This window comes from Galeopterus variegatus, unplaced genomic scaffold (genome assembly GCF_000696425.1).
Source record: "Galeopterus variegatus unplaced genomic scaffold, G_variegatus-3.0.2 Scaffold3770, whole genome shotgun sequence".
Taxonomy (NCBI): domain Eukaryota; kingdom Metazoa; phylum Chordata; class Mammalia; order Dermoptera; family Cynocephalidae; genus Galeopterus; species Galeopterus variegatus.
The window spans coordinates 1-12,610 of record NW_007729881.1 but is presented as its reverse complement, the minus strand read 5'-3'; the positions used below and the strand labels follow the sequence as shown (position 1 = coordinate 12,610).

The 12,610-nt window shown below is 35.5% G+C and overlaps 1 protein-coding gene across 1 annotated transcript in view; it reads right to left on the bottom strand.

Annotated features, from left to right (window-relative positions):
• PARPBP (PARP1 binding protein) overlaps positions 1 to 3,089 on the bottom strand; it is a 49,009-nt gene extending 45,920 nt beyond the window's left edge. Inside the window, exon 1 of the mRNA XM_008585945.1 lies at positions 2,859 to 3,089. Within this exon, the coding sequence (XP_008584167.1) occupies positions 2,859 to 3,002 (144 nt within the window). The 5' untranslated portion in view covers positions 3,003 to 3,089. The remainder of the gene's footprint in view (positions 1 to 2,858) is intronic.
• Positions 3,090 to 12,610: the final 9,521 nt, after the last annotated feature.

Genomic DNA, 12,610 nt, shown 5'->3' with positions numbered 1-12,610 from the left:
TTTTTTTTTTTTTTTTTGTCTTTTTCCGTGTCCGGCAACAGATCGCAACCCTCAGTGTCGCCCCCATACCGGACCGGGACCGGCAACGGGATCGCAACCCTCGGTGTTGCCCCCGCGCCTCGCTCAGCCAGTGAGCGGGAACCAGTCTGTATGTGGGATCCAAACCCTCGGCGGGAGCGCAGCTGCGCTTCCCAAGCGGCGCACTAGCGCAGTGCGCCACCGGGCCGGCCCTCAGCACCAGGTTCTAACTGACTGAGCTAACCGTCCAGCCCCCGTCTCTACCCCTATGGAGCAGCAGTTGCTACCAGTCACCTGGAGAGGCCAAGGAAAAGTCTTCTGTGTTCTCTCAAGCCTCACTAACAGTAAGGAAGCCCAACAATTCAGCTACTTCTGGCTGAAGGGTCAAGGAATCCTGGTACACTCACAGGGAGCATTTGTTGACCTTCCCCAGAGGGTCCACAGATCTCTGAGGCAAAGCTCTACTCAGGATCTACCATTTCTGCTTCATTCTTCAAGTTTCTGATGCTGTCTTCCAGATACTTGTTTAGTTCATGAGAAAGTAAGCCCTGTACCAAATCTCTCTATTAATACTTAGACTCCAGTTACAATCCAAGACCTTACATGCTCCCAGATACCCATGGGCCCTGTGTCCATGTTCCTTAGGAGAGAAATTATAAAGTAGGGAGGAAAAGGGAAAGGGGCAATAGGCAAGTTACCATGTTCCCAGAATTGCTCTGTCTTAGCTTTCTCATAATTTCTGCCTTATTTATGCTACAACAAATAAGAAACAAAGAAACTTTATCGGGGTCATGAAAATTCAGCATCATAAATTCAGGATTGTATGGGATATTCTGAAACATATCTTTAAAGACACTTTTAGTATAATTTAGGGTTATATTTATATTTTTGAGAAGTTGATGTACAGATATGTTTTCCTATCTACTTTTTCCTCACTAGAAATTTCCTGAGGGCAAACATAAGTATCAGAGATCAAGTTGTTAGTCTTCCATGGTTCAAATCAGAACATTTTCTACTTCATGTACTATCATCTCAGAAGCTTCAATTTCATCCCTGGTATTCTGCAAAAGAGACATGTTAACATTTGGAGACAGCCTCCCACATAGACAACCTCAAATGTGTACCCTTACATATCTCATACTATAAATTGAGCCACTCAAATGAGGAGACTTATTAGAGGACTTAAACAGGGAAAAGTACAGCATTGTTCTTCTAATCCAATACTTATGTATGATTAGTTTCTCTAAACCAACTATGTAAAAGTAGTCTTTTTAAAAAGTCATCTCTACAAGCAAGTTAATGAAATATAGCTAGGGAGAAATGAAAAAAAAAAACTATCTTCATTCATAGGTATCCTTATTATAGTGTTGGTGTGCATGTGTGTGTATGCATGTGCATATGTGTACATGTGTTTTGACTACAAGCAAGTTAATGAAATATAGCTAGGGAGAAATGAAAAAAAAAAAACTATCTTCATTCATAGGTATTCTTATTATAGTGTTGGTGTGCATGTGTGTGTATGCATGTGCATATGTGTACATGTGTTTTGAGGAAGTTACAGCAGGACAAAAGCATCAATGATAGCCCAATAAGGCAAAGACAAGCTGCCTGCCAATCCATTCTTCCCTTCTTCCTCAGTAATATAGTTCTTGTTTTTATCCTGGCATGTTACTATGCAGAATAAAGGCTATATTCTCTACCCTCCCTCGCAGTTAGGTGTGGCCATGTGACTAAGCTTTGGGCAATGAAATGAAAACGAAAGAGCTACATCTCCTTAAAATGAAAGGAGAGTGCTGTTCTCCCTTCCTACTTCTGCTGCAAGGAATGCCAATATAACATCTGGAGCTCCAACAGTCATCTTGGACCACAAGATGGTCTTAAGGGTAGAGGCAGAGAAAAAAAATGAGAGAGCAGAATGTAGGTCCTGATAACCACAGAGCAATCCTACCAGTCCTGGTTGCATATTGTTAAACATCTTTTACAGAAGAGTGAAACAAAATTTTATTTTCTATAAACTGCTGTATTAGTGGAGGTTTCTATGATAATCAGCTAAAGCACTATTTCCAAATATCATATGGAAATATTTACAAAATATTCGAATATCTTACAAAATACAGTAAACATTTTCTTCTAATTCCAGCTACAATTATTCAGTTATTATCACTATTTAACTATTATTTTATTGACAGAGTAAATGTTAAGACAAAGAAAAATATTTTCAACACTTCAAAAAAACCTAGATATATCCAAATATATTCTAAACAGTTTATAAATTCTAATGTAGACAAAACCAAACTGCAAAGGCTAAAACTCCATTTAATTTTTAAATTTATACCCCATTAAAAAAATGTTTGTATAAAAAAGGAATAATAGTCTTTTATCTCATGTATACTGCACCATCCTATTCTCATGAAATGATACCCCAATCTAGTAAAATAATATTAATCCATAGAGTCATATCAGCCATTTATACAACATATGCCAAATAACAGATACACATTAAGCCAAGAAAGTAAAATACAAAAGCAATCCTTAAGATAATTCAGAAAGAAATCAGGTATTTGGGACTAATTTCTTCGTTACAGATTTTTTGATCTAATAAGAAGCTGTTCTTGGTATATCAGCCAAATAATAACACAAGTCCAACAAAATGTACCACCAAAATATTTCTTTCAAGTACTAATTAGCTTACAGGGAGCTAAATTTTCCATTTTTAACATGATCCCAAAAGCAAAAACATTACCGAGTTACTATAACTGGTGATACTATAGTTTAAAACCAAATTAAACCTAGCTGAATTTTAACTTAATTAAAATAAAATTGTTTTTAAAAATACTTACAGGGGACATCATGTCATTATTTTCACAATTAGACGTCAAAACCGTATATTTTTTATAAACATCGATCAGATCTACCATGTTACTATTCTTCAAGAAATCATCATAAGTCTTCCTAATGTCCTCATAACGGTCAATCACTTCCATATTTTCAACTGGTAAGTTCAATTTCTCATGCAGTAAGTATTTCCACGTCAATAAAACATCACTGAGAGAGACTGTAAATTCTCCACTGTGCTGAAAGAGATGATGCAAAACAAACAACAGAAGCAGATAAACTTGGATCCCAAAATATTCATTATCTTAAAATTAAGAAGGGAAATACAAATTGAATTTTGTTATAGTAAAGTCTATATTTTGTTATAGTAAAGAGAGTTCTTGTGGATTTGAAGATAAATCCAAGTTGAGCTATAAAATAATTTCAGAAACCAGATATAATGAAAAAAGGTTTTCATGATTTTATAAAACATAAACAACTTAGGCAAGTTTGCACATGACAAAATTGGCAAATAAACACATTGTCTTATTTCCTGAAATTCACTAAATTTCTTCTATACAAAGGAGAAGAATGCACAGGCAGCGGGTTGTACTTAAGTACTACTGATTGGGGAAATAATTGACTGTTAATACTTAGTTCCTTTTAGTTCTTTTGGCTAATGTATTTTTAATCTTGTTATTTAAAATTGTCAGTGGCATAGAGAGTTCCTACACAACACAATATTCCAAGTCTTAGTCGTAAAATATGGTCACAGAGATTAACATTTTTAAAATTATGTTTCATTTCATTACTGTTACAGGAAAAGCAAAATATCAGTGCTAAAATCTTGGGCCAGAGAATAATATTTATTCTTCCTTGCTCATGGACACACTAAACTGTAACAAACAAGTGCTAAAAAACCATAGTCAGATTTCTTTCTATAAATTGTCAGATGTTACTAATCAGGCAAAATTGTTCTTTTTCTTTCTTTTTTGACTGGCTTCCTATTTTTCCAAGAAGAAATAAAACAGATTGTAATCTGGCTACAGTGACATGCAGTTGCTTAGAGACCCACTAATATTACCAACATGTCTGCATGTCAGTATTTTATCTAACTGTAAAGATTTCTTTAAAGTTTCTTCTTCAATATCCACATGATAAATTCTCTCAGTGGACATGGTGAAAGTTTGTTTGTTTTTATTATTGCATTCTGCTCCCACATTAATAACCCAGGTATTAATAATGGCACCTTTCAAAAAATGCCAGCCATAATTCAGTAAAAATTCTTACTACTCCTTTCCAGTGCAACATGAGTAAAAAATATTTTTAAGTATCCATATGTGGTTTTGTGAAATGTAATATGTTGTTGTCTTCCACAGTTAAGTTCCCTTAATATGTTAGGGGTTTCTGCTAAGAATAATAGAAAGCAATCAAACACACCCAAATAATATACAATTTTCTATATATTTGACTCTTTTAAGTCTATATCTTTACATTTTTTATAATAAGACACATTTACTACTTACTATCCAAATTTAAGACAAGGTGTCCAAACTGCCTTAAAATAATCAGCTCTTTACTCATCCATATGGACAGGACTAAGAAAATTATCTTTATTGTCCTTAAGATAGGGGCCTGTTATATCATTATATGAAAATTAATTATATTTCATGAAATTAGTTCAATGCCCAACCAAAAAGTCGGTAACTCTCAAACCCTGGATCTATAACCCGAACATAAGACAGATCTGTAATTTCCCAGTATGGCATCAAAAATTGTATACTTTGCTTCCCAATCCCACAAAGGTTACACACCAGAAAATTTCAAAATGGTATTTCAGTTAAGTAAAAACAGCTATTTAAAGTTCCAAAACTAAGTAGTTTTATCTCAAAAATTCCTAACTCTATTTTTAGTATAACATCATTCAAGTTTGAAATCAATTAAGATTTTGCCTAATGTACATGTATAATTTAGTCACCCCCTGATGACTTTAACTAGTTAAACTATGCAAGCTCTGGATCTTGTGAGAAAAGGTTTTGACTAGATTAACAGTGTTTATACTGGGATTGTAAAACATTTTAAATCCAAATAAAAATACACTCCGGATATCAGTTTTCATGATCAGATGCCCACCATGACAGCATATTCTATTATTCAAACCAGTAACAACTGATTGAGAGAGTCTGTGGTCAAATCAGAAAATGTTTTTCTAGGAAAACATGCCAGCTGGCTAATATATGAAGGAAGTGCAAAATGTTCAATGCCTTAATTCTCTGACGGACATAAGAACTGTATTTCACAAGAATAAAATAAGAAAAGCAAGAGTTACACATTTTTCAAAACATTTGTACTTTGCATGTTATATCCAAGTAATCTTTATAATAATTCAAATTTTTAAATAAACCTTACACATTTAATTAACTGGAATTTGTGTTGTTATCATGAGGGAAAAGTTAGGTCTGCTTAAGAGCTCTAATTGGCTATGTGACCTTGAGTAAGATAGTGAAACCCCTCTGAATCAATTTCCTTGGTTATTAAATGAGACTGTGCTGATTAAATAACACCTGATAAATGGCAGATAATCAAAAACGTCAATTTCCCTTCTCTTTCCCTATTCAAGTTAAAATAATTGTTTGTTAGGAGGGTAGTAGATGAATGTAATACAATTTTAAAAACCTGTTCCTTATTATTTGTTAAGTAACTCTTAGGTCATTTTCAAGTCCGAAAGTCAACTACAGATGCTATGATTGCTTTCCATGAAGTTATAAAATTAATACCTTCATCTGTTTCATGCAATGGAACATCTGTAACCCTCTTAATACAACTATTTAAGGTGAAAAATATCCTTTATAACGTAATTGCCAGACAGATTCAAACTATGAAGCTAATTCCAAAGAAATAAAAGACCAAAATATTATTTACCACCTAACGAAGTCATATGTATTTGCCAAATAATGAAGTCAGTAGTCCTCAATGAATCTATAATAGGTTAAAACTTTAGCAGTATAAAACTTCAAGAGATGTTATATAATTCAAGCTATAAAAAATTGCCCTCTCAAAAAAATGCCAAAAATTTAAAACCCAAAGATTACTTTAATATAACTTTTTCTCCCACATAAGCAGTTAAGGAAACAAACATGCCATTAGACAAACTAACAACTCTACTAGGTATTCAAAAGTTTTATTGTAGTCAAATTCAGATGCAAGGACTATACTTTAGGACACATACTCTCAAACTTCAGAGAATTATAAACCTAAATAGAGCTCAAATACAAGATAAAAGATGTAAGTAAAGGATATATATAATAACTCCACCCTTTTATTACTGATGCCTAAGCTAACTGTATGTGGAGAGCTGAAGTAAAACCAAACTTCAGAGCTGGCTGGTAAGTTCAGTTGGTTATAGCACAGCCTTGTAACACCAAGGTCAAGGGTTTGGTTCACCATACCAGCCAGCACCCCCCCCCCCAAAAAAAACCTGAACTGCAAACCGCCATCTGCACTGCTCACACGCACACACATACACAAACTGTGAAAAGCTCTGAGGCAACTCACCTCTCCTTTTCTTTACCACTCAGAATCTGAACTTTCACACTGAATTAGCAAGTAGAAAAAGAATCTGAGTGACTGCTACACAGACAAGCTCTGAAGAAAAACTGACCTGGGTTGAATATTTCAATATATCAAGATTTTTACAAAGATAACCAAATTTTTTTCAGGGCCTATTTCACTTTGCTTGTTGATAAAACATATTTATTAAAAGTAATTCATAGAGAAACAAACAAAAGGAGGTGATTTGAACATGATCTAATATTAACAGAATAATAGCTTTCAATCACTGTACAATATTGTTTCTTAAGAATCACCTCAATTTCTCTCTCTTATTTTCTGGTGTGTGGTCGCCAAGATTTAACAACACTTGGCTAAACTATTCTATTTATATAATACCCTCAGAATCTATTACTTACCTTAGTGTAATTTCCTCACACTACTAGAAAAGGACAAATTAAAAAAAAAAAAAAAAAACTCAGGCAGTAAAATTGGCAGCACTTAGAGATTGCAATGGGTAACAAAGGAAAGAGACTAAAGTATGACCCTCAGGTGTCCAGCTTCAGTGACTGAGTGAATAATGATATATACCATTGAGACTAAGAATATGAATGGGATGGTAAGTTAAGGAAGCAAATGATGCACTATATATATATACACATAAAATATATATATACATAAAAATATACATATAATATACACATATACATACATACAAAAAATGTATATACACTTTTTTTTTTTTTTGGCAGCTGGCCAGTACAGGGATCTGAAGCATACTGGAAGATGCTGAAGGAATACCACTTGGCATTTTGAAAATTTGGGTTAAAAGCACTTGAAAAATGCATGTGCAAGAAGATCATTTTGAACTTCCTTCTGTTTCTTAAAAGCAGGAGATGAAACTCCCATGTGAAAGACGTCCTCTCTATACCAGAAGAAAAGTAACATCATCAAGAATGGGAGGTAGAGGCAGAGGGAAACCTGTCACACAAGCCTTGTTAAACTGACCCTTATCTTCCTAGCCACTTCACCATCCAATTAACTACCCAAGCCCCTTTGCCTTGTCACATTTTCATTTCACTACTCTTTGCCTAATTCAGTACATAAGTGTCCAACTCTAACTAGTCTTTGGGTCTGCATTTCCTCATGAAAGCTCCTGTGCCAAGTAAAACTTGTATTATATAAACCTGTATGATTTTCTCCTGTTGACCTGTCTTATGTCGATTAAATTCTCACACCAGCCAAAAAACCCTAAAAAGGGAGAGGTAACGTTTTGCCTCCACTATAATATCAACAAAGTGTATAACAAAGAGAGTATCTAAAATACATATAAGAGGAGTTCCGGTCAAGATGGTGGCACTCTATCCCACAAATCAACCAATGTGCAACTATAAAAATGCAACAACAGCCAAACTGGGGCTGCTGGAGCTCAGGGGAAGAGGAGGAGAGACCTACAGAGTTCATGAAGGCAGGAGAAGCCACGATGAGAGAAAGAAAAAACTACTGGGAACGTTTAAGGTTCATGGCCACTTTAAGGCTTGGGCTCCTGAGTACATGGAGCAGGAACCAGAAGAAGCCGCGGCTGTGCCCTTCAGATGGAGTTGCTTGGAGGCGGCAGGGGAGAAGAGGGCCTTGGTGGCCCCCACAACAGCAAGACCACTAATAGGGCTCCTGTATACCCCTGCAGGAGCAAGAAATAAGAACAGCTGAAAAAGGGAAGCCATTCAGAGGCTAGTGAGTCATCGCAAGAGACCGGTGCAGGGTCTGTCCCATGGGAAGTGTTTGGAGCACAGGTGGTGGGGGAGACGGGCCCACCGGGAGAACACTGGGACACAGCATAGACAGCCAATCTGCCCTCCAATCAGCACAGGACCACTCAGAGGAGACTGGTCGGTAATGCAGAATTGCATGGGGTGCAGTTTGATGAAAAAAATCAGGCCCAGATCAGAGTTTCTACACAACCCAGATGCACCTGGTCTCTGGAGAGCCAGAAGTACCTATAAGGTCAACTATTCAACCCCGAGCTGCACAAAAAGCCTTCCCTAGGGAAACAGCAACAAAGCAGCAATTTAGCTCAACCACACAGCTCAAGTACTGGTTCCCACAGGAAGTTCTCCCGTCTTAGAAGTAAGCAAAGGACAAAAAATTAGTTCCAGCCCAGGCACACCACCAGCGCCTTGGGGCTGCCGCAGAACCTGAGGATGGAGTCGGGGACCAGACCCTCCACCCACAATCAGGCACACCACCAGCACCAAGGAGCATGCCAAAAACATCGCCTCCACGTGGGTGGCCCACCACAGCCACCACTGTAAACATGGACGCCATGAAAGTGGCTAGACATCACAATGACCACGCAGATGGTCCACCAGTCACTGGAGTGCACTGACACAAGGAGAGTCACCAGCAGAGACCAAAGAAAAAAAGAGGATGTCTCTCTCCACAAAGCTCATTCCAGAGTGACAGAAGAAGCATCTGCTCTACCATAATATTGGGGGACCTGAACACACCTCTCAGCATTGGACAGATCATCTAGGCAACAAATCAACAGAGTAACCATTACTCTTTCAGAAGGAGAGAAGAAATCCAGGGTTATCGGTGGTGTGAGTGGGGAGAGAGAGGGGGATAAGAGAGATTGGACAAAGGGCATAAAGAATAAGTACAATTTGTAACAATATACATACTAGTAATACTGATTTGATCAACATATGTCAACACTGAATTCCAAAAATATGTATTGAGTCAATTATGACTCAATAAAAAAAATACATATGAGACTCTTTCAAAGAATAACAAAGAGAAAAAATAACTCAATAGTAAAATAATCAAAGGATATAAACAAAAAATGTCTAAAAACAGAATATGTACTGGCCTCATAAAATGAATTTGAAGAACAGCAAACCCTTGGACAGCACAGGTTTGAACTGTGAGGGTCCACTTACATGCAGATTTTTTTTCAATAAATATATTGAAAAAATTTTGGTTACGTATGTTGTAAGTGTAAAACTGTTTAGTAGCCTACCTAACAGTAAGCTATTAGTCGTTATGTACTTAACTACTACTTAAGTAACAACACAGTACTCTCCCTCCCACCCCCAAGCTCAGGCACACAGCAGTGCAGTTCAGCCATGGTGAGGGGGGTGTGTGCATGACATACTTAACAAAAGTTACATGCAGATTTTGAATGCGGGGAATGGGGGATCAGCACCCCTAATCCCCGTGTAGTTAAAGGGTCAACTGTATTCTCTAGTCTTCTTTTTTTGGAAGACTTTGAAAAGGGATTGGTATCAACTAAACGTTTGGTAGAATTTAGCAGTGAAGCCATCATGTCCTGGGCTTTTCTCTGATGGAAGACTTTTTGTTACTAATTCAATCTCCTTACTTGATATGGGTCTGATCAGATATTCTATTTCCTCATGATTCAGTCTTAGAGGTTCTATGTGTCTAGGAACTTATCCATTTCTTCTAGTTTATACAATTTGTTGGCATGTAATTGTTCACAGTAGTCTCTTATAATCCTTTGTATTTCCCTGCTATCAGTTATAATGTCCCCTCTTTCATTTCTGATTTTGTTTGAATCTTCTATTTATCTTGGTTAGTCAAGCTAAATGTTTGTTGATTTTATTTATCTTTTCAAAAAACCAACTCTAAGTTTCCTCGATCTTTTCTATTGTTTTTTTTAATCTCTATCTCTTTATTTCTGTTCTGATCTTTACTAGTTCCTTCCTTCTGCTAATTTTGGGCTTAGTTTTGCTCTTCTTTTTCTAGTTCCTTGAGGTGAAACAGGTTGTTTAACCTCTTTATTCTTTTCTGATGTAGGCAATTTTTGCTATAAACTTCCCTCTTAGAGCTGCTTTTGCTCCATCCCATAAGTTTTGATATGTTATCTTCCCATTTTATTTCCATTTTGTCTCAAGATATTTTTTAATTTCCCTTTTATTTCTTCTTTGAACAATTAGTTATTCAGGAGCACACTGTTTAATTTCCACATATGTGTGAATTTTCTGAAATTCCTCCTGTTACTAATTTCTAGTTTCATACCATTATGATCATAAAAGATACATGATATAATTTCAATCTCCTGTTAAGACTTGTTTTGTGGCCCAACATATCCTGGGGAATGTTCCATGTGTACTTAAAAACTCTTTCAAAAACTTGAAGAAGAGGGAATATTTCCAAACTCATTTGATGAGGCAAACATTACCCTGATACCAAAGTCAGACAAAGACATTACAAGAAAAGAAAATTTCAGGCCAATGATCTCTGGTGAACACAGATGCAAAAATCCTCAAAATACTAGCAAACCAGATTCAGAAGCACATTAAAAGAATCATTCATGATGATCAAGTCAGATTTATCCCAGGGATGGGTCAACATATGCAAATCTATAAACATGATACACCACATTAACAGAATGAAGAATAAAAATGATAATAATCTCAAAAGATGCAGAAAAAGCATGATAAAATTCAATATCCTTCATAAAAATTCTCAATAAATTAAGTGAAGAAGAATGTACCTAAACACAATAAAAGCCAAATGTGACACAACCCCAGTTAACATCATACTCAAAAGTGAAAAAGTTGAAAGCTTTTCCTCTAAGATCAGTAACAAGGATGCTAACTCTCACCATTTCTATTCAATATAGTACTGGAAGTCCTAGCCAGACCAATTAGGCAAGATAAAGAAATAAAAAGCATCCAGATTTGAAAGGAAGAAGTTAAATTGTCCCTGTTTGCAGACAACATGTTCTTATATACAGAAAACCCTAGACTCCACCAAAAAATGGTGAGAATTAATAAACAAATTCAGTAAAGTTGCAGGATATAAAATAAAAATACAAAAATCAGTAGTGATTCTATACACTAAGAACAAACTATCTGAAAAAGAAATTGAGAAAACAATCCCATTTATAGTAGCTATAAAAAATAAATTCTTAGTTACCCATGGACAACCACAGTCCAAAAATATTAAATGAAAAATGCCAGAAATAAACGATTCATACGTTTCAAGTTGTGTTGCTGTTCTGAGTATTATGATGAAATCTTGCTCCATCCTGAACATGAATCATCTCTTTGTCCAGAATATCCACCCTTTATACGTTACCCACCGGTTAGTCATCTAAATAGTCTGTTCCTAACACCCAACCATCAACATCATCATGGCTCAGTGATCCAAGATTACCCAAAGCAAATGATCCTCCCTCTGACACATTGTCAGAAGGTTAGTAGTAGCCTAACACTACATTACAATGCCTACATCATTCACCTAACTTCATCTCATCAGGCATTTTATGTTAGTCATCTAAATAGTCTGTTCCTAACACCCAACCATCAACATCATCATGGCTCAGTGATCCAAGATTACCCAAAGCAAATGATCCTCCCGCTGACACATTGTCAGAAGGTTAGTAGAAGCCTAACACTACATTACAATGCCTACATCATTCACCTAACTTCATCTCATCAGGCATTTTATCATCTCACATCATCACAAGAAGGGGAGTATAGCACAATAAGATATTTTGAGAGAGATCACATTCGCATAACTTTTATTATAGTATAAAGTTGTACTATTTTATTATTAGTTATTGTTGTGAATTTCTTACTGTGCCTAACTTGTAAATTAAACTTTCTCATAGGTATGTATGTATATGAAAAAACACAGTATATATAGGATTTGGTAATATTCACAGTTTCAGGCATTCACCAGAGGTCTTGGAACACATCTTCCACAGATAAGGGGGGGACTACTGTATATAGAAACTCTGTACTTTCTCCTCAATTTTGCTGTGAACCTAAAACTGCTCTGAAAAATAAACTCTATTTAAAAAAAGCTAAAGAAGATTATGGAATTATGATTCATATTGAGAAAATGAGGACATTAGAAAACTTACAGGAAAGGTAATCTTAAAAAATTGTAAAACTTGCTACTTGTAAAAGAATGGTATAATTATAGAGACTACATAAATAAAATTTATTATAAACCATAAAAAAAGCTAAACAAAAAGTGGAATTAAAAAGTAGAACAAAATATAAAGAATGGAAAAAAGAGGAAAAAAAGTAAGAAAAATAAGAGTTTTAATAAAAGAAAGTTTATTTTATTTATTTATTTTTTTTATTTTTTTTTGTCTGAAACTTGCTTTATTATTTCTGTTCAAAAATATATGTATCATTTGAAGTCAATCATATAAAATATTATTTTTTTTATTTTTTTTTGTCTGAAACTTGCT